This window comes from Rhamphochromis sp. 'chilingali' (assembly GCF_963969265.1).
Source record: "Rhamphochromis sp. 'chilingali' genome assembly, chromosome: 5".
Lineage (NCBI taxonomy): Eukaryota > Metazoa > Chordata > Actinopteri > Cichliformes > Cichlidae > Rhamphochromis > Rhamphochromis sp. 'chilingali'.
In genome coordinates, this window is record NC_137932.1 from 3,995,925 (window position 1) to 4,018,493 (window position 22,569).

Genomic DNA, 22,569 nt, shown 5'->3' on the forward strand with positions numbered 1-22,569 from the left:
AGAAACAAGTTGCCACTGATTGGTCCTCCTCACATTCTGCCAGACGTGTTTATTTTCTTCTTTTACCTTCCTCGTCTCATTGATATGCTGCTGCCAGTCTTCCTGAGCGTATGTGTGTGTGCCAGCGTAAGCGTGTGTACATGATGTTTTGTGTTAGGTCCCATAAACACAGAACACTCATTTCTCTCTGCTCTGTGCCCGAGGCAGAATAATAACAGGATGCTCTCAAAGGAAAAACCTTCCTCTCTTTTTTCCCCCATTGAAACTCTTGCCATCACTTCCTGCCTCTCTCTAGCGGACTAACAGTAAGCACCGAGTTTGAGTGCTTGGAGGAGTACCAGGCAGGTAAATCTCATAGTTCTCGTTTGGCAAGCCTCAGAGGACTGCTGCTGGGGTTCCACTTCTCTTCCACCGCTTTGGTTTTGTTCTCATCCCTTGGCCTTCGTTGCAGAAAACGAGTCATTTTTTGCTGAAACAACATTGAGATACAGTAAAGGGAGCGCAATCTGTCTGTGTCAGCTGAAAACTTTTCAATTCTGAGATGGACTTTGCTATTCTTGAAATATCGCAATAGATTTTGTCGGCTTTCGCAGCTCGAAGGTTAGAGAGCTCAGCCAGGAATCCACAGCTGACCACGTTCTACATAAAAAATGAATAAAAAGAGGCAGCAAAACAAGGTTTTAACTCTGCAGCGGTGATAGAAGTATAGCTGTGCCTGCGGGGCAACATGGGCTGACACACTCTCCCGCACCTTGATAAAACAGCTTAGTCACCAAGCCTGGGTTCCCCCCGGGCTGAGGTCAAGGACATCAAACAAAAGAAAACGCACACACCCGCACACGGGTATGATGAATTGTGTAGCTGCTGTCTCAACAAACACCTTGTTCTTCCCTATCTCGTTCCTGCATCAACACCGGCAGCAGATATCCGACGCTGTAAAACCAGCACGCAGCAACAATAACCCACACAAATAGAGTAAAGAACAATTCACTCAATCAGACCAATACTGTTTGCTGTACAGATCTAGACAAGACCGCAGTCTCTGATAAAAAGCCAAACAGCAGCCTCCATCACAAAGCCGCAGCGGCATTACATCGACGCTGAAATGTGCGGCCGATCGCGGGAGGAAACGCAAACAAGGGATAAACAAGACATTCTCCTCCAAACGACGGAGGATGAGGTGATCCACTCCAGCTCGCTGTATCATACCAGAGAGCGTGAGGAAAAAGGACAAAGAAGCGTCAGTTCTCTCTGACAGTAGCTTAGATAAGATCACAACAAGGTAATTGGAGCAGCGAAAAGTTCCCCCTTTTTTTTGCCTCCCTCTTCACACACAATGTCCTTTTATGCAGTGTGAGGAGAATAAGAGCTGCCTTTGAAATGATGGGCCGAAATAGCTGAAAGAGGATGATGTACTTTAATTCAGCATGATGGGTGCATGTCCAATTAGGTCGCTATGGAAACACTCCACCTTCTCCACCTTCTCTTGCTCTGTCACTTTCCCTTCCTCTTCCTCCACCTCTGTAAATGGCGCTCTCGAGGGCCGCGGCCGGTCTGCCGTTACGTCATTCGGGGGAAACGATCATCCCGACGGTCGGTATCTCGCAGCGGCGCTCCTGCTCCCGGGCTTTTGGAGTCTACCGGTCGACGGGGACCCGTCTGTCAGCTGGGGGACATCGGCGGGTTAACTCAGGTTGGAGCAGCTTGCTGATGATTCTTCTCACGGTGGAACGATCCATTTCAAATGATTTGTAGATCTTTTTAACGTTCCATAAGTGAGACCCACAGGCATTCTCCAGCATTTTCCTCAAAATCCTCACAGAGGCTCTTTTGATCTTGGCATGGTGACTCCCCACGCTTTAACAGCAAAGAGAACAGCAAGTTCAAAAGTTCAAAAGTTCAAAAAGCTCCTCAAAAAGGCTGTAATCATCAGGAGCTTCACTGGTTGTAATTTTAATAATTTAAAGTTACGACAAATGTATCTGTGAGACGACATCCTTCATTTTTTGCATTGACAGCTTGTGTACAGTTGACTTTGGTCGGTCATTTGTTGTGGATTAAGTCCTGGTGTGCCACGTTAATGCTTTTCGGTACGAAACTGCACGTAAAGATGCTGTAAACTTAATTTTTTGTTAAGGCTTCTAAGATTTCATGGGATTTTAGAATTTTGGCCTCAAACACGAATTTAGTTTGGGGGGTTTTGTGGAAAAATATCCTCATTTATGCTTCATATTTCTAAAATTACTGCCTCATTTCTTTCCCTCAAAGAACATGCTGTGAACAGTTTGTTTTTTTGCAGCACAGATTAGTTAACAAAAACCACAATGTTAAGAAGAAAAAGCCCCTAAAAAGCGTCATATATCAGCTCTGTCATCAGGAACGACAGCAACGCTAATAGGGTTTTATGAGAATATATGTGCACGGCGATATTTGCCAGCATCAGCGTTCGTATCCACTCCAAACATGCATCTGCTGAACACCATGCATACATACTTAATTTACTGCGTTAGCATGCTAACAGCAAGCTCGAGAGCAGCAGAGGTTAACTGGCGTGTCAGTCCTGCAGCTTTGTGCAGATTTTCAATGGAAATCTATCAAAGAGTTGTGGCCAAGATTTGGTTGGACAAACTGTTTGGTCGACAGACATCTGCTACATTTAGTAAGAACACAATTCATAGTTTTTAGTCATGTGACCGGCCTGCAGACCCCATGGAGGGTTAAACACCCCTCTAACATTCTGGATAATCCTGCAGCACAAGGTCTGTCAACTTTCCATCTGTTTCTAGACGCAAATATTTAGATGACCTCTCAACTAAAACAGAAAATCATAAAAAACAATGAGACAGTGACGCCTTTCCCAGATCCCCGCCTCAGTGAAGCTTAATATCCATCCTGTGACGGTTCCCTTCCTGTTCACTGCTGCCAGGTGAAAAGTGTTCAAAAGTGCACACTGATTTATCAGCTTTAGATCTGGATGGGTCGATATTTCTGCCGTTTGCGTGTTGAAGGACATTGTCAAGGAATGGTGATCTGTAATTAGCTAATGTCGAGCCATCGGTCATCGCTTTCAGGCTCATTGCTGTCAGCAGTCTGTGACAGCAGAGACAAGGCAGGAACACAAAAAGAAAAAAAAATGAAGGGAGCACAAATCAATGTGAGTCCATTGCACCTGATTTGGTTCAAATGAAAGTGAGGTGCACTGCAGAGACAACCACCTGAAAGGGAATGGTTTTGCAGGTGGTGCTCACAAACCGCTGATATCTACTTTTTTTTCCCCCTCATTGATTTTTCTCAGTTTTGCTTTTTGCTTGTATCCTTGTCACTACTGATTGTATGAGACAGAATCTGCCGGGTTACACAGGTAGTCCAGCTCTTCCAGGATGACGCATCAACACATGCTGTCACAGGAAGGTTTACTACATCTACCAGCACTGTCTCAAGAGTGTGGAGGAGATAAGAAACAGGAAGTGGGCTGTGACACGAGGAGAGCCGGACCAATATCTGCCGTTTTGTGTGAGGAGGAGCAGTAAGAGCGCTGCCATAGCCCTACAACATGACCTCCAGCAGGCTAGTTGTGCATGTTTCTCATGAGGATATAAAGATCCAATATTGTTTAATGGCTCTGTGCTCGCGGCATAGCGCCGTGCTGTTTGACTGGAATCTGCCAGAGAACACCAGAATTGGCACGTCCACCGTAGCTGCCTGTTCTCTTCACAGATGAGAGGAGGTTCACACTGAGCACATGTGACAGACGTGAGAAGGTCTGGAGATCCCGTGGTGAACATTACGATGCCATCGTCCAACATGACTGGTTTGGCAGTGGGTCAGTGATGGTCTGAGGAGACACAGACTTCCATATGTTAGCCGACGGTACCCTGACTGCTGTCGGGGTCAGACCTTGTGCTTTGTGCTGGGCCCTGGTTTCCTCCTGTGGCCGACAAAGGCGTCGATGCCACTGACAGGCCCTCACGTCCCGAGGACATGAATCCAATTGCAACCTCTGGGATATTACGTATGGGGTGCATCCAAATATCACCACAGACTGTCCAGGAGCTACGTTCTGCTCCAATCCAGGTCTGGGAGGAGAATCCCCAGGATACCATCTGCTGTCTCATTTGACTGTTATGTCGTTTTTACACATCGCTGTGGAGATTTTCAACTTGAGTATTTTTTCAGTCATGTGTGATTTAGGGGTTCCCTTAATTTCTTTTAAGCAGTGATTTAAAAAAAGGCTACGTGACATAAAAATATAAAAACTGTTCATTCAATGACACGACTCTAAGCGGGGGGGTTATCGCTCATATTTGAAACACTGATATTAGAAAGAGAAGGAAAGACTTGTGAAGCTGAGGCAGGAGTGATTGCCAAAGCTCTCCCTGCCTATGCTATGTTTCAGCTCCACTAGAACGGATATATTAAAGGGGTCTTTGATTGACCTTTTTAAAAACATGTTACATGCTGATTTTTCTTCTTCTCTGAGATGGAAGCAGAAAACTATGGCATTTCGGTAATTTAGGTGAGCTGACCTTTGGAGAATGAAGTAATGAGACTTCTTAAATAGCTTACTACATGTGAAAGTGCTCAGTTATGATCTTCAGACCATATACTGCTCAGCAGAGAGAGACACGCTGAAGACAAAGGAAGCTCTGGATGAACGAAGCTGCAGAGACCCGGCGTATCTCAATAGACTTGTTGAAGGGACTATTTTTGGCATGAGTAATATTATTTTTCACTCTGCGAGAGATGGGAAGTCCGTCCTGATAAGTGTTTGTGAAACCCATTTGCAGCCCACGCGGGAGACGGTGCACGCAGGGGGAAAACACACACACATAGATGCGCGCACATACACACACACAGCTGCAAAGAAATTTGTAAAAAATATTTGTGTCAGTTGATAAGACGGTGCGGAGAGACCATGAGAGACGGAGTCGGGGGTGTAGGGGTGAGACAGAGAGATGAACAGAGAGAATAGCGATGGAGAGCAACGGAGGGAAGCAGGGGGTTGTTCAAGGAGCGCTCCCCGCCCTCAACGCCTCGCTAAAATCATCGCCGGCCCAATTTCACTGGAAGCACTAAACCCGTCCATTATCTCCTGCCTCGTTGGCTGTAAGACGCCAGCTCATCTACGGCTTGACAGATGACGATATGTCTGTCTGTGTCTGCCATGCACGCGCACACACACACACACACAATGCATACACGCACGCATGTGTAACCTCCCAGCTTGTTATATAATTTGTGTACCTGTGGTCCTCAGGGATGCACGGTTTATGTGAGGCAAGCAGCCGTTGTGTGTGTGCATGTCTGGATCTATGTGTTTCTGTGTGTGCGTATATATGTGTGTGTTTCTCCTGTGCCAGCTGCTCTGCAAGCCCTTTAATACCACATAGCGCTCGCCCCAAACACCCGTGTTACATAATCATCGAAAGTGGCTCTTTCATGCTTTTCCCTTTTTCGATATATATATATATATATATATAATATTACAAAAGTGGATTCACATATTAAACATGGTCCAAAGTTTCAATTAATGAGGTCAGTGGATGTACAATTAATCGCTGCGACCCATAAGCTCAGGCTTCAGACGGCTCTGCTAGTCTGCTAGGTTTCCAATTCTTCGGCCCGGCTGATATCATCTTTCCTTGCACAGTCGATGCCTGCACAGCCGTAGCTTTTGCTCTTGATAATAACACTTTTTTAACAAGTTTTTTCAGTGCTCTACAAGTAAGGTAGAGGTTTTTTTCCAGTTGTGAAATAAAGTCAAATCTTTCCTAGAGAAGAAAGCACAGGAGAACAATGCATACAGTTTGTTCTACTGAACCAACAAAAGCCAAAAGCCAACACCACAGAGGACGATTTGCTCAAAAGAGACTGGCATGAAGCTGGATTACTAGCTAGCAGCCAGGTGTGTATTATCTGATCATCAGCAAGTGTGAGCGCTTCTACAAAAGCAGATGTTTTGGTAGACTACTGGTCTGGAGCACTCAGGTGAGTGTTAACACAATGAGCGTGCAATGCTCAGAGATACAAGAGCTACATCTCAGACTCTGCAGGCCTCAGTTAGCATGTTAAATGTTAAAGTTCATGACAGTACAGTTAGTAAAAGGCTGAACAAGCACAGCTTTTTTTGGAACGGGGTCCAGGAGAAAGCCTCGTCTCTGTAACAGAACATGGCAGGATGGTTTAGGTCTGCAAAGCTGCCTCTCGACAAACCACATGGAACAATGTCTTTTGGACAGACGAGAGCAAGGTGGAGATGTACGGCCATAATGCACAGCACCCGACATATCAGCACAAACACCTCATACTAACTGTCAAGCATGGGGGAGGAGGGGTGATGATTTAGGCCTGTTTTGCAGATACAGGACCAGGGCACCATGAACTCCTCTGTAAACCAAAGTATCCAAGAATCAAATATGAAGCCATATGTCTGACATGTTGGCTGAAGCATAGCAGCAGATCTAAACAGAAAAAGAAAAGTATTAACGCGTTGCAATGACTCAGTCAAAGTCCAGGCCTCACCCTGACTGAAGTGTGAGATCGCTCTGCATACGCAGATGCCCACAAAGCTCAGTGGACCGACTCAGCATGAAGAAGATTGAACAAAAGACAAAGCCATGCAAGAAACAGTAATATTTAATCATTGTTACTTCAAAGAAAAGTGAGCTTTGAGGGCGTCTGGCCTTTAAGAGACAGGAGCTAAAACACTGAAGTCCATGAACAGGGGGATGAAATGGATCAATCAATGGATGAAATGAGATGAAATCATGCAAAGCCATCCTAGTGAAGATCCAAAACAAAAATATGGGGCTGGAGATGACTGTAGCAGATTGCTAATTAAATCCAACCATAAAGGAACTTTTTAAATATCCTGGCATGTATGCACATTGTAAGAGTAAGATGAGAAGACCGGCACTGCTCTCATGTCAGTATGGATAAAATAAGGCTACACTCTGCAGTTCTGTTAGCTTGGATTAGCTCACAGACTGGAAACAGCTCTCCTGCCTCTGCCAGAAGGTAACAAACTGCCCCTCAGCACTTCTAAATCTTACTAATTAACAAGTTATATCTTCTGTTTTTTTGTGTGGATTAAACAATTTGCAATATTTCTTGCAATTATGTCCGGAGCTGTTTCTTGGCTTGGATGAGAATCTTATTGCAGGCAACGCTGGTTCTTAGCTTGCAAATAGAGAAACACAATTCAGTCAAATCCCACTTATCAACCTTTTTTTTTTTTAACTCTTTCTCACAAAATATTGAATTATCTATAGAGCACAAAGAAGTTTGTAGGTTAGGCTTAAAGCTGACTTGTGTGCAATAGTGTTGTCCAGGCCAGAATGTGAAACAAAGAGATTTGCAGAATATGTCCAAATCAATAGCAATCTCGCCTGCTCTGCACCTTTCAAGGATACTTATATTTGTGAAGAAATGCCTGTGGATAAGATCTTTGCACTGGGAAGACATCTGCCAGTGCTCTGAATAACAAAGTTGTAGGCTTGGTACGCTTTTGTGTTTTTCCTTCTACCTTTGAGTCACGGCAGCTTTCTTCTGGCTTTTCGTCCTTCACAGCTCCCCGGTTGATCAGACTGGAATGTGGATCCAGGTGTTATTCTGATGTTATTCAGATCACAGCTTGGCCAATAGCACGTCAGAAACCATCGTCAGAACCACCTATCATTTTAGCGATGGTCTTCTCATTATTATGACAGCGCAATAATGTGGGAAGAGGGGGAATAATGGAAAATCCCGAGGAGGATGATAACGATAAAGAGAAAAAGTAAAAACAGGCTGACTGCTGAATTTTCAGGTGTGGTTCAGCATTTTCACTGAAAGGATAAACACTGAAGGTTTCCTTAATTGGGGAAAAAAACTACCAAGTATATAATCCAAGTAGTTGGTTTTATGTTTACATGGCCATACAGATGAAAAGAAAGCATCGGGAACCAAACTCTGGCTCTGAAAAATTAAACCACTCGGGCCTGACTCCTAGAGCAAGTTAGTCGCCACAAACTCCCTCATTAAAATGCCCTACTTTACAACACAAACAAACACAATTACAGCTTAGCAGAGAAAAATGGTTTTGGCAATTGTGTCGCATTATTAGGGCCAAAGGCACTGTGAGTTAAAGAGGAGTGCCAACTCGGCTGGTAGCTATCTGCTAGGCGTCATCCTAGTTCGGTCAAATCAGTCAACTCGACCTCTGGACTGGTTTTGTGGTGTTAGTGCCACTTGGAGCTTTTATAATACAAACTGAGGAACAGCATGGTTTGTTGTGTGATTCATTGTATTAACAGACCATCCGAGCAGTAGTTGCTCCAGTTTTGGTGGGTGACTGTGTACAGCTGGGAATCACCAGACACCCCATGATACAGTCTTATCAAAACACTTCCCTCACAATATGATGATATTATTGCAATAATCCAACAACATTAAGTTCTCTCACTTCAATAATTTTTCAATGCAAAAATAAAAAGAGATCAATAAACCAACACTGCCACTAAAACCTGCCATAAATGATACAATGAAACAAAGTCGGGTTGCTGTCAGTCTGAATGGGGTCAAGTCAATTACATGCAATTGCTTTCCAACAATAAAGCAACTGACTGTGATAAATAATTGAAAATTATTATCATTTGCTGTCCAAACAGACACAACGCAGGAACTCCAGCAACACTTAAAGGGAAGAAGAACAACTTTATTGACTGACCAACGCGTTTCGGCTTGTGGCCTTCATCAGGGTAGCAAAAAAACATTCAAATTAACCAATCACAGCTTCATTGATAAACCAGCTGACATATAACAGGTTGGTATTGGTTAACTGGTTAAGTCATGTCCAAGTAAATACTGCACTAGATCATTAATGATGAAGACGGGGGGGAGGAGACGTAATCCCTCCCCCCCGTTTGTAAGAAGAATATTACAAATATACAAAAAGACCCATAAAATGATTACATTTAATTAGAAGTCAGTGCAGCAGTTAGATTAAAAAACAAGAGGACATCATAACATGGAAACATTCTCTCCACGCACCTTGGAAGTAGGCGAAGTTGTGCCAGAAATCTTTGCTGTCTAAATAGCGACAGATATAGATTACATTTGTGCTAGTCGAATTTCCTAGACAGCATGTTCAAACACCTTCAAGCTCAACAGCCCAAACAGACCACTATAGTACTGGCATATATTGGTAAACCACCATCCGTCCATCCTTTCAACTCAGTTCGATTCAAGTCAATTCAGTTTTATTTATCCAGCACCAAATTACAACAACAGTCAAAGTCAAAGTCAACTTTATTTGTCAATTCTGCCACATGTACAGGACATACAGAAAATAGAAATTTCGTTACTCTCAAACCCTAGATGAAACAGTCACCTCGAGGCACTTTATCTCGTAAGATGGAGACCCTACAATAATAGACAGAAAACCCCAACGATCAGACGACCACCTATTGGTCGGTTGGGTGTGAGGGGAGGGACAGGACATCCCTCCATCAATCTATCCATTAATCTGGAACCTACCCAGCTATTATAGGGCAACCTGTAATATCTGGCCACCTTGCAGGTAACCTGTCCAGGGTTGCCAGTCCATCCCAGTGCAACAGAGACAACCATTAACACTCACATTCCCACCAAAGGCTAATTTTGAAGTACCAGTTAACGTTCACAGTCTTTGGACTGTGGAAAGAAGCCATGCAAACCCAGGACCTTCTCTTCTTGCTATGAGGCAACAGAGCTGCAAACTTAACTTATAAAACTGATTGAGTCTGGTTTTATGCACGCTAAGAAAATATAAGGTCTCATAGTAATGTGCTGTGTAACACTGCACTGATAAAGAAGGAGTTTAAGATTTCGACAGGGTAAGTCGAGCGCATGAAATGAAGTGAAGGGGTTCATCTGGGTAGAGTTGTGAGAACACTGTTGCTAGGCAACCAGGCAGCCATAATTGAGGCCCAAAGATATCTTGTTGCTCTCTAATGTGATAGTAAGATGTCAAAGAATAAACGAATGGATGCATATAAATGGTTAAACTAATACTTTTGCATTTTGTGCCGTTTCCACTTTAGATTTTACATCGCAAATAAAAAGCAGTCTAAATACTGATGCTCTGATATGATGCCTTGAAAGAAAAGCGTGGAGGTTTTCAGGGGCTAATTCTCTTTCAACTAAATTTATTTGACAGCACAATGAGGAAGAAGGACCCTACATTTGGGAATATCTGAGAGAAACAGGTCCGTCATCAGACAAAAGTTGATGCAACAATGGCGACAAGTCCCCTGAGGACATAACATCCCTTCACTTTTTTTTGCTGCATGTGTGAATCTGTGACAAACACGCTGTGTGTTTTCACCTGTCTTACCTATCATGGGCGATTCGATGAAACTCCAGGTGTTGCTTTGCGGTACGTAGGACTGGAGCACACCCGCCGAGCGCCCGGCCTCATTCACACCTCCGAACACGTAGATCTTCCCTCCGCACACGGTGGCTGCGGCAGAATGGACCGGCTTGGGGAGAGGAGAAACCGTCTCCCACTGGTTGGTGATGGTGTCGTACCTGAACGGAAACAAAGACATTTTCTTAGGCTTATGAAATTACCCATATAGTCATTTCACCTTTTTTTCTAGTTAATAAAACAGATAAAAGAAGCAGAACTACGCGCAGGTCAAGGTTTAGACTTGACTGATGAGCAAAGTTCGCGACCCCGCTTCTATTAAACAGCTCCAGGATGAGGAGAATTACTTATGAAAACCCCTGTAACACCCAGCAGTCAGTCACTCATTTACACCCACACACGCACACCAATAGTTTACAGAAACGCTCTGATTTTAAAAGTTCCCACTGCTCTGAATTCACAGTGAAATGCTCAATTTGGCTGCAGGGCTGACAGATATAATTAGCAGAATGCCTACACCACCAGGGAAGATGAAAAAGACCAACCATTACGTACAATGACAGCAATTAAAGCAATTACACAAAGCAACATATGTTGGGAGCTACAAGCCATTAGTCTCTAGAGTTGGGCTGTGTGTCAGCACTGAGCTTTGGACCTTACTCGCTGAGCCCTCTTTGGCAGAGACGTCAACGCGGAGCCTAAAACTCAGCCGACCCAAACAGACACAGCCAGATGAAAGGGCCTGACACAAAGGGCTGCATGAGAACAAGACGCTGGCTTATTGGATTGTGCCCTTGTCAGAGGTTGAGCGTGTGCGTTTTATATGTATATTTCCCCACATTTGCATTCCTGTTTGGGCATGTGTGTGCGTGCATGCGCCACGCGGGTGTGTGTTTTTGACTTGCGGCTCCATTAGCGCGGTGTGTTAGCAGCGTAATCCCGTGTCCATGGGCCACTGATCAAAGCAGCCGCGCCGACAGCCTTCCAGCTGGAGCGGGCCTCATTAAAGAGGCGCAAACGGATCCAGGATTTGTGATTAAAACACGCATCCATTCAGACTAAAGCGAGCCTCCGTAATCAAGGTTGCGTCTTTGTTGTAAAGAAAAACACCTTTGTCTGAAAACCGGGGGCAGAATTCCCAAGACAACAAAATCTTACACTTGAAGCGCTTGAGTGAATATTAAAAGTGCCACACTTAAAAGTCATTTTTAACTCCAGTTTTCTCACTGGGGTCAACGACCTTCATCACGGCACAGGTGTCTTCTCCCATTCATACAACATACAGGTGTTTGTTTTAGCGTACGGATGCTTCGCCACCGCGGTCTGTGCAGCATTTGAAGTCAGGCTGAATTTAAATGACACCTGGAAGCACTCATTGCAACCACCTTCCTGTGAGAAGGCTGTTAGATAAAGTGCCAGAGGATATGGGTGAATTAGCCTTTGGGAATATTCTCGAGGTCTGATAATGACCTTGGCAACAGCTGCCGAGAGGATGGGGTGGGTTTAAAATCGAGTGTCAGTCTGACAAAGTGGTGACACAGAAGCTGCTCTAGGAAAGGTGGACTTGAAACACTCAAGAGTGCCAATTAGCACTTTTCAAACACTCACGCTCACACACTTGCCCGAATCAGGTTGAGTAACCGAACCCCGCTGAGATAGAAGGACTGGCACGTGGTCATTCCCCGGCAGATGTAATTACCCCTCGGACCACATCGGGGGAGGTTCACAAATTTAAGGGTCAGATGCTGCTGAGTGATGCTGATTACGGGACAGACAAAAGTCACACGGCACTGCTGCAAACAGCCGGTTTCCATATTTCTGCACATAATAAATGTCTCGTGGCCCGCGGTGTCGCAGTTTTGGTTCATTCGTATAGCAGACGCAGTTGGCGACCAGCTAGTGAACACAGTGGCTGCTAAAGAGCCAGATAATAGCCCTGGGTATTATTGTAAAGGGAAAAACATTGCTAGGGCTTGGAATAAAACATTTATGCAATTATATTTTTACATATTTTGAAAGAAGAGATAATTTTTCCTGCAGCACTTTATCTGATTCCAATTCTTGCTCTTCAAATATTCAGACGATTAGAAATACTGGCTGCATTTCTCCAAATTCAAAGCTTTAGACACAAAACAGAAATAGCTATAATGCTGAATAAAAACTGCCATTCTGACTTCTTCAGATAACGATGTGCTCATCACGTGAGACCCAGTATCTTTCAATAAGAAGCAGATTAGGGAAATGGCCTTCAAATCCCATTAATGTAAACACAGCACAGCTATCATCCAATCAGAAAGGGTCAGGAGTTGTAATAAAAGGGAACACGTGCAGGTCAGAAGAAAGCCGCCGTCTCGGGGCTGTTTCGCAGGTTGCAAATCTGATTGAATTCATTACGTGTGTGATTCACCGTCAAGCATTTAATGTGAACCGTGACATGAGGACTGACACTAAAAAGACTCGAGAGTGGGTGTATATGGTTCGATTATATCTCCAAGGCAGAGGAGCCAAAGCAAGGAGGGAGACACTCTGTCCTTCTGTTTCCTCTTCCCTCAGTCAGACAGAAGCAGTTTTCATCGTCACTAAAGACAACGTATGAGTTTAATCATCGACATTCTGCGCTACATCGATTGCTTTCTTTAAAAAAAAAAAAAAAAAAAGTGTTTACACACAGACTGATCACCGCGTGAAGCCATGTAATCGTCTGTAGCTCTTGACAGGGACTGTTTCATCACGCAGGGACAATCATCTTGAAAATGCAGCTGCGGGGTTACAACGAAACAAACAACGTGGGATTGTGTTCCTTTATGTCAGGTTAGAGACAGAACGAAAGACTGATAGGAAGGGCAGGACGAGGATGTGAATGAAAGAAAGAGGCCAGGCTTTCGAATGCGTAACGCGGATAAAAATGACAGGCTGATGCTCGCGGCGCGCACCGCGACTAATGCGTCAACAAATCAGCGTTATAATTTCGTGTCACCCAGGTGCGAGGCATCCCCGCAAAGTGTGATTGTGTTCCCACATGACCAGACTGCATGAGAACCATTATGTTTGATAACAACAGGTGAATCGAGACGGATGCCGTGCAAAATATGCAGCCGCAGCTGCCGCGTTTGCTCACGACGATTGGCAGATGGACGTGCCATTTCTCCACCTGTCTGCAGACTCTACGTGGCGATCCGACCTTAATTAATTAACTGGTAATTAATAAAATTGATGGGGGGGGGGATAATCTGATTGACTTATCGGCATACAACCTGGTTATTGGTGGGTAGTGTGCATGTTTACTGGCTACACTGCATTTTTCACCAGCGACAAAACCAAAAGGCTGGAGTTATTTTTATTCCCTATTGGACAATTCCATCCGTCTCCAGCATTTTCCAATTTCCCTAACAATCTGTGGCACCCAGCGCCAATCCTAGTCGTTCTTACAGACAAAGTAAATCTAACAAAGTAATTTTCTAACACAGCTTGGTACTTCACTTTTTAGCCAAATAGAACATTTACTGAAAACCATTTTTTTTAGGGTGGCAGATGAATACATATTAGGTCCCTTGATGGTATTTAAGGCATCAGGATGCCGTTGACGATGTTCACTAAAAATACTGGAAACTACAGTGCACATGTTCATCAATGATATCAAACTATCCTGAGCAAAAGCGCTGCCCTGCAATGTGCTCTTAATACTGTTTGAGCTGTATGGTACAAAGGAATGCACAATATGAAGAGATGTTATACACAGACAATACTTGTCAGACTGTTTGTTAGTTTTATCCTTTTTAAAATAGAATCAAGTCTTTATTTATTTATTTATGTCTTCTATAAGACTGATTTGGCACTTCAAGAGAATGCCGAAAGATTAAACCCGTTTCCGTCATCTTCAAAAAGCTGGAACGTGTGGTGGACGTGGGCTTCACCAGCTAAGACTGATGTCATTACAGGCTGCTGAGAAAATGCAGTACATAAGAAGATATTGGCCCTCAGGCCCTCACTTTTTAACAATAACTCGGAAACAAACATCTGACTCACAGACCATAAAAATGAACCAAATGCAGCCTGCCGTCGGATTTGCTCAGTGGCATTACACATCTAAAGCCTTGTGAATATGTATGTGTATCTGTTATCTGCGTGCGTGTGCTCGCCATCTTGTTTCCTCTGATTATGGAACAACATCAATGTGCTATAGCATCTAAGAATAACATCAATCGGTAAGTGTGATCTAATGTGACACAGGAATTCATGCCATGAAATGTATCAGAGGCAATATAAAATATGGACGTAGCCACAGCATAATGACACACTGCTTCTGGACTGTGCATTGTAGAGCTTTTTAAGAGGCCGTTTTAGAGCAAAATTGATCACAACTGTATTTAATTTTAAATCTTGTAGCGCCAATAATAGAGAGAAAATCCCAACAATCAGACGGGCCCCTGTGAGTAAGAACTTGGCGACAGTGAGAAGGAAAAACTCCCTTTTTAAAGGAAGAGAGTGAAGTGCAACGTTGTATCCATAGACAGATACCAGATACCTGCTTATTAGAGCTAAATAACATGCAAATGAGATGCTATACTGACTAAAAGTAGAGGACTGATATCTTAGATGGACTGTTGGAACAAATACCTGCACAGCAAGTTATGATATTTATCAGATAGTTGCATTAAAAATGCTTCAAAAAGACACCAGAAACACGCTTCCACTTCAGTGACTCTTATTAGCTGAGGGCGAAGCCTAGCTGACAGCGAGGGGACTGTGTCAATGACCACTGATCACTTGGAGCAGCCATGCACCTAATTAAGCTTAACTTCAAACTTTTGTAGGTTTTAAACAGGTAGGCTGGAGATAGTAGCACTATCAAAAAGACACCAGGCGGAGCTGGAGGCGGTGAAGATGCTCAGATTTTAGTTGGGTTTGGGACAGCTCAGCGATGCAGGAAGGCGATCCACTGTGGCAACTTCTAAACGGAGCAGCTGAATGAAAAAGAGGAAGGTTATAAAAAAAAAGTTTTCCCCTCATTAATTTATCATGAAAGAGAAAATCGGTAATAGAAATGAGAGATTTTTTTGTAGCACCAGGCCTCAAAGACGTTTAATTTTGCTTTAAAGATTGGCAGGTTGATATGGGAGCCCGTGGGGACTGATTCCCATTTGGAGTCAACGCTCAGTGGCTATTTGAGGAACTGCACCTTTTAACACTTCCCCCGTTGGCCTAATTTTTCATCATCTGAGGTCGCTGCTTGGCTGTTGCAGTTCATTTGACAACTGACACATTTGGTCTCGTTTGTACCGCCTCTGGTTAATTTGGAAGCTGTCGACCGGTTCCTGCCTTTTAATGCTGACCACACAGCCTCCATTTCTGACCACATGTCCATACACTAGCTGTCTCCAAAACACGCAAGTCATGCAATCTAATCATCAAGAAGGCGCCCAAGGCACTGGATCCAATTCACTAATGTAGTTAACTGGAGGGTAGTGGGGATGATGAACCATGCTTTTCTCCATACTTGTCTCTATTTTTCACACACATGCGATAAACCTTAATGGATGGGCTGCCAGTCATTGAGATACTGACATGCATCATTTCCCCCGAGATACAAACTACAGCGTTTATAGAGTGAGGAAAAGTGAGTCGGGAGGAAAGGGAGGAAAAAAAACCTTGTTAGGATAACAAAACCACTTGGGCTCTATATACCTCAGCACTGACAAAAAGATCCATTAAGAGGCAGAGGAGTGCGTCGTGCTGCAGTTACAACTACTCTGGAATCGCACACAAAGATGGACTTAACAATGGCTACAGTATCCTCCACACTTGCTATTAAAAGCCTTGAGATGCAAACAGCAAGTGGTGGAATACAGTGCACAAACAGGAAAGGCATGATAACAAATCCTGCATTTACTCATGCTGTTAAGTATGCTTAAACCATACAGGTTCACAGCAGCGTAACCTTAAAAAAACTGAGTGTGCTCACTGGAATGCAAAAAAAAAAAAAAAGAGGGGAAAAAAAGCATTTATCGCCTGCAGAGAGGAGCTGATGCTCTAGATTATATCAAGCAGCAACTCGTGCCCTTAAGTTACAAACTCACATTAATCCCTGCAACAACTCCAGCTATCTTACTCTCATGAACACAGTCTATCGTAGTCTCTTCCCACTGCCCCCCCACACACACACATGCACCACCAAATGTGCACTCTAATGTGGATTTCAAAAACCTGTGTTAGTCATGTGAGTAAATCCAGCTTGTTTGTAAAAGAAAAACCGTCAGTTTGTGATCAAATCAGCGTGTCACGCTCTTCGGGGTTTGAAGGGATTTGGCAGTTTGTTTTCACTTAAATGTCTCTGCAAGCATTGTCTGGGGGACGCATTTATTCATGCTGATAATCTCTCAGAACTGCACTTCAACAAAATGATTTTTTTTTTTAACATTTGTCCAATATAACACAACATATAGCATTTACCGCAGCCTAGAGTTTTGAATAAGCAGCATGCTAAAATGCAGACACAGGGTGGCAACCATAACTAGCTCATTCCACAGAACAATCTGAAAACCTCAGAAACAGCTGATTTTTTGTCCAATATTATATTTATCATGAAAAATGTTACCTTCATACTACTGATAGTTTCAAAGTTAAATAGCAGGGGGTTTAAATTTGTCACCTTGAGCCCTCATACCTTCACAGGAATCAAATAATTGTTTTTCTATAGCTAACTTAGTTTCAAATATGCGTTATACTGTACAGTAAGGATTCTACAATAATACAGAAGAAACCCCAGCATTCAGACCAACCGCTACGATCAAGCACTTGGCGACAGGGGAAGGAAAAACTTCCTTTTAACAGGAAGAAACCTCCGGGAGAACCTGGCTCAGGGATGTAGAGACTGACTGGGGTGAGAGGAGGGAGTATTAAACCAAATCCACTGCATAAGCACTGCATGAAAAATGTAATACACCCTTACTCCTTCAATAAGAAGTAAAAGGGTGACTAGCAGCTAGGTGCCATGTTTACATCATATTTATCACATGCATTTGATTAATTTATAATCAACAAGTGTGAGCATTTTTCTAAAAGCAGCAGTTTTGGCAGTTTGCAGAGCATTCAGGTGTTATTACAAAATAATTAAAGACAATGGCCACAAACCTCGAGCCATTTCTGCATTTCAGCTTTGTTTTGTTCTGTTTTTCTTTATCTCAGGTTGTATTTACCCAACTTTAAGGCCGGGCATAGTCTACCGTATTTTCCACACTATAAGGCGCAGTTAAAATCCTTTAATTTTCACAAAAATCGACAGTGCGCCTTATGTATGAATTCTGGTTTTGCTTACTGACCTTTTATGTGGTACACAGCGCTCAAAATCTAGAAAATGTCTTAGTACTACTTTGGGAAGCTACGAAGCTGCACCGCTTGATGGATTGTTGGAGGATTACAGCTACTGTAGTCAGGAGCCTCAGGGAGTAATCTGGGTCCAAAACTTCAACTTCAGGTCCTAAAGTCAAACAAATACTGCGACATCACTGAAAGTTAAAAACTGTCTAAATTCTTTTATCTTTAATAAAATGATCAGTGTTGCTGCTTTACCAGGTGTAACAATTAAGTTTAACATCCAGCCATCATGAAAACAGAATTTATTAAATTTAACAGAGTTAGAAGTTAGCAGGAAGTTAGCTCGCTAGCTTCCACCTAAACATGATATAGCATGTTCTGACTGAGAGATTTCTGAAACAAATTCAAACGTACAGCTCTGCTATCACTTCCAACATAAATAAAGACAGAAAACTAAACAGCAGTGACGTTTGTAGGGCTACTGAAGTTGGGCTAACTGGTATATGCTACGTGATCGCTAGCTACACAGCTATGTTAGCATAACATAAACACAGTGAAGCTGGAGGATGAACGCTAACTTTTTTCCACTCGATAAAAGCTAATGTGAGGGTTCCTGATGGTTAGAGACAAATACAATCGCATGGCAGGATGCTGTAAACGGACCAAACTTCAGTCAGGAGAACAACTGAGATAATCCATCCACAATACGAGGTTAGTCATTAATAGAGCAGCTGCGAGAGAATTTAGCATTAATTAATCAATGGTATGGAAATGGAGGACTCAAGAAGAATGAGTTGAGTAAAGTTTGACTTATTTGACTGTTTTGTTTCGCTTAATGCTCCTTATGGTCAGAAAAATACAGTAGATAATTTTTTTGTAACGTGTACTTTCTTTTTACGATGACTGTATTTTAATTTCTATAACAGTGACAGAAACAAGTACTGGTATAGTTGATATTTTAGATTGCTTTCTGGTAGTTCACTGGATAAAACTTAAGAAAGTGTGATATGTTCAGCTACCCAACCCACATCCATACAAGTTGTAGCACATATAGCACTCCTTTTACCTATACCCCGTTTAGCAGGTGGGAGGTTCACCTGCAAAAACTCGAGCCTTGAAGCATGCCGACTTTAGCTTTTCATTCAAATAAATCAACAGAGATATATTTGCATGCAGCGACATATGAAGCAGCTGTTTGATTAGTATATTGCCACTGGAACGGGCACAAGAAGAGAAGAAGAACAGGTGTGTGAGAGAGTGTCAGTCTCTCATAGCCCTCTGTTTCCTGTCAGAAGTTATGAACCAAGAGCTAGTGATTTGGCTCGAAGAATACAGGGCTGCTCCAGCCTGAAGGGCTTTCAGAATAATTTACACAGAGATATAGGCATCATTTTCTCATTAACATTTTTCACATTTGCCAAGACTGTTTATTAGCAGCCAGGTGGTGAAAATCTCAAGAGCACAACATAAATTACCCTTAAGAGTCCAGGTAAAGACCAGGTGTGCATGTGGGCTGTTGTTAACAGAGGAAGCTGCTGTTTGTGACTGTGGATGTTCATTTGAGATCATTCAACTGTGACTTCCAGCTTCTTTGCATATGTGCTACAGCCTCATCCAAATTTAAATGGCTATAGAGAGGAAATGCAATGGAAAAGGGGTTAAAAAAAGAGGAGAGGAATCAAGTAGAGAAAGGTAGTAATATTTTTCAGATTAATCTGTCTGTGTGTCTGTCTATCAAGTCAGACGACTGAGGCATGGAACCGTGAACAGAGAGAAAACATCCATTTTGGAGAAGAGGAGTGAGAGTGGGTGTGAGAGCACAGAATGAGAGTCTATCTGTGTTGTGTCAGCTGCCATCTGTGTGTCAGAGCACATCACAGAAACTGTAAGGCCTGCGCCCACACCTCCAATATCACCCTGCTTTCTGTTGGCCACCAGCACTCAAAACATCCCTTTCTCCAAATCACAATCTTCTTGTCTGACTTGCACTCTTTGCCTACATTTTCCTTGCACCAGGACACATGTAGAAATTTAGCATCAATTAACCCAAGGAGGCTGTCTTGGCCACATGTTCGCTGTGGGTATTTTAAGGTCTTGTACTCGACTACAGCTGCACTGGAATTGCCTCACAAGGATTAGCTGAAGGTGACACTGAGGTGGTAGGTCTGCGTCACTTAATCCTGAAAATAAAATTCATTACTGATGCATTATGTGGCTAATAAGGGACAAATGACTTTTAGATAAAGATGCAGTCAACAGTAATCATTGAGAAATACTAAATAGATGCATAAGTCTAACATTAATACAATTATTCAGTTTTCTTAAAATAAACACCTAGCCTTCAATGTGCCAAGAATAACACAGACAAACCCCATCTTTTGCTAGCTCTAGTTCACAAAAACACTACTCTACACAAATTGTCAGACATGAAAACAAAAACAGCGGCATTGTGACAACTAATTTGAACTCGTTTGTATGCACCTCTATTTCCCGTGTTGATTTTCTCTGCATGTGACAGCTGTTTGTATCTGTGTGATCTCTCCCCAGGTTGCTAATCAATGTCTGATGGTGAAATCCACCGAGTCCTACCTTAGAGAGCTCAGCACCCTTCACACATATAAATGTCTGGTTATAAGAACTCTATAGAAAGACCCGCCCAAAGCTTCAAGCAGACAAAAAACACAAATAATCGTCTGTTAAGGCAGGATAGTAATGAATACTTAACACGTCACCATCAAAAACGTCCATCATTACTTGTGGATTAGGCTATGTGTACTTCCTAAGTTCTTAGCAGCAAGCTACAGTGGTTTTGTGTTGCGTAAACCTGTAAAACCTTAATTAATGTATCAACATATTATAGAAAACATCTGTAAGTGCAAATAAATTCACCTAAAACCCGTAGGAGGAAAATCCTGAAGCATCACAAACTAAATGCCCAAAAATTTCAGTGGCAATATGTTTACAGCCAATATCCTATCGATTTAATAATATTTTTTAAAAATTAATTCATGTTTCAATGCATGCAATAATGTACGGTTTACATTTCATGTTGGTATTCATGTAGTTCATAATGTGTGAGAACTATCCTGCAATTACGCTAATGCTTTTGTCACTCAGTCTAACATGAACTGCATTAAGTTTTGTAATGTGTAATTTCTGCAAAATCTAATCTAACATCTTTTATTGGTTATATTATAAAACATAATTTTGAGGACCATTTTCTTCATTATTTTCTGAATGAGTCCCTGATTGCGAAGCTAATGGTAGTTTAGCCTGACTGCACTTAACAGTTAGCGGCAGCTGGGAGTTACCGCGAGGAAAAATTAGCCTCAATGTAGGGTTGTCAAAAAAGAACTGATACTATTCATTAATAAAAATGAATGTCGGATTAGATACTCGTTTGCCACAGTGCTGTCTTTGGCTCCTCCAGATGACAAACATCTTCACACAGCGCCGCTGCAGCGCTAACAGCTGAAATCGTTGATGTTCACAACACCGAACGGCACTTTATGAGGAATTTCAAAAATATCATCAAATTATTAAACACTAATCATAAGTATTACCTGGCAGCACACACGTTAATGTTAGCTGTTTAACTGTTAGCAATTACCCGATTAAGTCATTATTAGGGTAGCAGCTAGCGGCTATGACTAACAGCGCGATTATGCTAGGTTACAGATCACAGGCAACCAAATTGGAGGCTGATGACTGGATGATCTTATTATACCAGTGCTACCAGTGTTATTGTAGTTTTGTATTTTCTTATTGGTTTTTTGCTTTTTTTTTAAAATTCCGTTTAGCTTAGATTAGCTTCCAGAGTGGGATCGCTTGTTTCAGTTTAGCTTTTTATGTATGAAACTGTTTTAGTTTTTATTAGGATCATTGTTAGTTATAGTCTTTATTACCTTTTTATTTCTGGTAAATGCCAGTGACCACATTGAGGAAAATCAGTATAGCTATTACAATATAGCATAGAAATGACAGCTTACTGTTTAGAGCCAACTGGACATTTTTGGTTCGTAATAAGCAGCAACCTCCAGAATATGTGGAAGTATCTAAAACTGCAGTTTCTGTTGTAGCTACTTGAGGACGGCTATAAAAAAAAAAGACCACAATTTAAGCATGAGAGAGAAATAATTAATGGAAATTTGTGTCCCTATGTGATCCCTTTAGTCATCCGTGTGACCTGCCTTAAACCTAACTGGCTCTTGACCCTCAGGTTAAGAACCACTGATTTAACCTCTGGCACGCTAGCTCATTCATGGACTCCCAGATCTTCCTCGTTTACTTCAAGGGCAGCAGTGTTTTGCTTGTTATTTACTCATCGTACACACATCTGACAGATTGTGTATTACGACATCTGGGGATCTGATGGAGTCTTGCTCCCGTATGATGGACGGCCTGGAAGTGCTCATTTGACAGACTGAAGTCAAGGTCATTCAAAAGACACCACGTACACAACACACACTTCACTGCCATCACTGTAGGAGAGCACACACACACACACACACACACACACACACACACACACACACACACACACACACACACACACACACACACACACACACACACACACACACACACCTCATTAACTCTGATGGATTACAGAACATTTTAGGCTAATAACACAGACATACTTGTACACACCATGCATAACTGCACTCACTCACACAATCATACACACACACACACACACACACACACACACACACACACACACAATCATACACACACACACACACACACACACACACACACACACACACACACACACACACACAGAGCAGACTATGGGAGTACATACAAACACAGATGGACGCAGACCTACCACCTCAGTGTCACCTTCAGCTAATCCTTGTGAGACA

The 22,569-nt window shown here is 42.6% G+C and overlaps 1 protein-coding gene across 4 annotated transcripts in view; it reads right to left on the bottom strand.

Annotated features, from left to right (window-relative positions):
• Window positions 1-22,569, bottom strand: part of klhl29 (kelch like family member 29) — a 256,161-nt gene that overhangs the window by 7,679 nt on the left and 225,913 nt on the right. For all 4 annotated transcript variants that reach the window (XM_080882500.1, XM_080882501.1, XM_080882503.1 and 1 more), the window contains one exon: window positions 10,355-10,548. In XM_080882500.1, coding sequence (XP_080738626.1) covers window positions 10,355-10,548 — 194 coding nt within the window. The remainder of the gene's footprint in view (window positions 1-10,354; window positions 10,549-22,569) is intronic.